Below are 1,918 nucleotides of genomic sequence, written 5' to 3' on the forward strand. Positions count from 1 at the left end.
TCCCAATCAGAGGCAGCTGTCAATCATTGTCTGTGATTGAGAACCATACTTAGGTAGCCTTTTCCCACCTGTGTTTTGTGGGTAATTATTTTCCGTGTGTGTGTGTGCACCTCAGTTACGTCACGGTCTTTGCTGTTTACCTGTTTGTGTTTTGGTTGTTTTGGTTTCATTAAAAGATGTGGAACTGCGCCTTGGTCGATTTATGACAGGGAGGATGGCGAGCGTGACACAGAGGCACATCCTCAGTAGAACACACACAGATGAGTATTCTAACAACCCCTTATTCTGTTGCATAAAACAACCATTTAATGCAACAAAAGTATTGTAACATAATCTTGCAATTTTGCAACAACCTTGACCAAGACAGTATTAAAAAACTATTGGCCTATATCGAATCAAGCATTCTTCTAAAAGAAATATATAAAAGCTGTTGCTCTGCAAATCACTGCCTTCCTCAAGACAAATGTGTATGAAACGCTTCAGTCTGGTTTTAGACCCCATCATAGCGCTGAGACTGCACTCCTGAAGGTGGTAAATTACCTTTTTAATGGTGTCTGGAGTATTATATCTGGAGTATTATTCCTGTCTTACCAGGTGTCCTGTGTGAATTTTAAGTATGCTCTCTCTAATTATCTCTTTCTCTCGGAGAACCTTAGCACTGATGACTCCTTGCTGTCCCCAGTCCACCTGGTCGTGCTGCTGCTCCAGTTTCAACTGTTCTGTCTGCGGCTATGGAACCCAGACCTGTTCACTAGATGTGCTACCTGTCCCAGACCTACTGTTTTAGACTCTCTCTCTCTCTACTGGACCTGTTGTCTCTAACTCTGAATGATCGGCTATGAAAAGCCAACTGACATTTATTCCTGAGTTCCTTACCTGCTGCACGCTCGACAACTACTGTGATTATTATTACACGACTCTGCTGGTCATCTATGAACATTTGAACATCCTGGCCATGTACTGTTATAATCTCCTGCTGGTCATCTATGAACATTTGAACATCTTAGCCATGTACTGTTATAATCTCCACCTGGCACAGCCACAAGAGGACAGCCCCCTCAGAGCCTGGTTCCTAACTAGGTTTCTTCCTAGGTTCCAGCCTTTCTAGGGAGTTTTTCCTATCCACCGTGATTATACATCTGCATTGCTTGCTGTTTGGGGTTTTAGGCTGGGTTTCTGTACAGCACTTTGTGACATCAACTGATGTTAAAATGGCTTTATATATACATTTGATTGATTGAAACCTCCCAGCCTGTCACCCTCCCAGCCTACCAATCCTGTCACCCTCCCAGCCTCCCAGACTGTCACCCTCCCAGCCTCCCAGACTGTCACCCTCCCAGCCTGTCACCCTCCCAGCCTCCCACACTGTCACCCTCCCAGCCTCCCAGACTGTCACCCTCCCAACCCTCCCAGCCTCCCAGACTGTCACCCTCCCAGCCTCCCAGACAGGCACCCTCCCAGCCTCCCAGACTGTCACCCTCCCAGCCTCCCAGACTGTCACCCTCCCAGCCTCCCAGACTGTCACCCTCCCAGCCTCCCAGACTGTCACCCTCCCAACCCTCCCAGACTGTCACCCTCCCAACCCTCCCAGACTGTCACCCTCCCAACCCTCCCAGACTGTCACCCTCCCAGCCTCCCAGACTGTCACCCTCCCAGCCTCCCAGACTGTCACCCTCCCAGCCTACCAATCCTGTCACCCTCCCAGCCTCCCACACTGTCACCCTCCCAGCCTCCCACACTGTCACCCTCCCAGCCTCCCACACTGTCACCCTCCCAGCCTCCCACACTGTCACCCTCCCAGCCTCCCACACTGTCACCCTCCCAACCCTCCCAGCCTCCCAGACTGTCACCCTCCCAGCCTCCCAGACTGTCACTCTCCCAGCCTCCCAGACTGTCACCCTCCCAACCCTCCCAGCCT

General features: G+C 50.7%; 1 protein-coding gene across 1 annotated transcript in view; it reads left to right on the forward strand.

Annotated features, from left to right (window-relative positions):
• The first annotated feature begins 214 nt into the window (after positions 1-214).
• LOC135575080 (uncharacterized) overlaps positions 215-1,918 on the forward strand; it is a 2,921-nt gene continuing 1,217 nt past the window's right edge. Inside the window, exons 1-2 of the mRNA XM_065027248.1 lie at positions 215-245; positions 1,268-1,918. The exon at positions 1,268-1,918 is cut by the window's right edge and continues 1,217 nt beyond it. Of these exons, the coding sequence (XP_064883320.1) occupies positions 215-245; positions 1,268-1,918 (682 nt within the window). The remainder of the gene's footprint in view (positions 246-1,267) is intronic.

The sequence above is a fragment of the Oncorhynchus nerka genome, linkage group LG14 (assembly GCF_034236695.1).
Source record: "Oncorhynchus nerka isolate Pitt River linkage group LG14, Oner_Uvic_2.0, whole genome shotgun sequence".
In the NCBI taxonomy this organism is placed as follows: Eukaryota; Metazoa; Chordata; class Actinopteri; order Salmoniformes; family Salmonidae; genus Oncorhynchus; species Oncorhynchus nerka.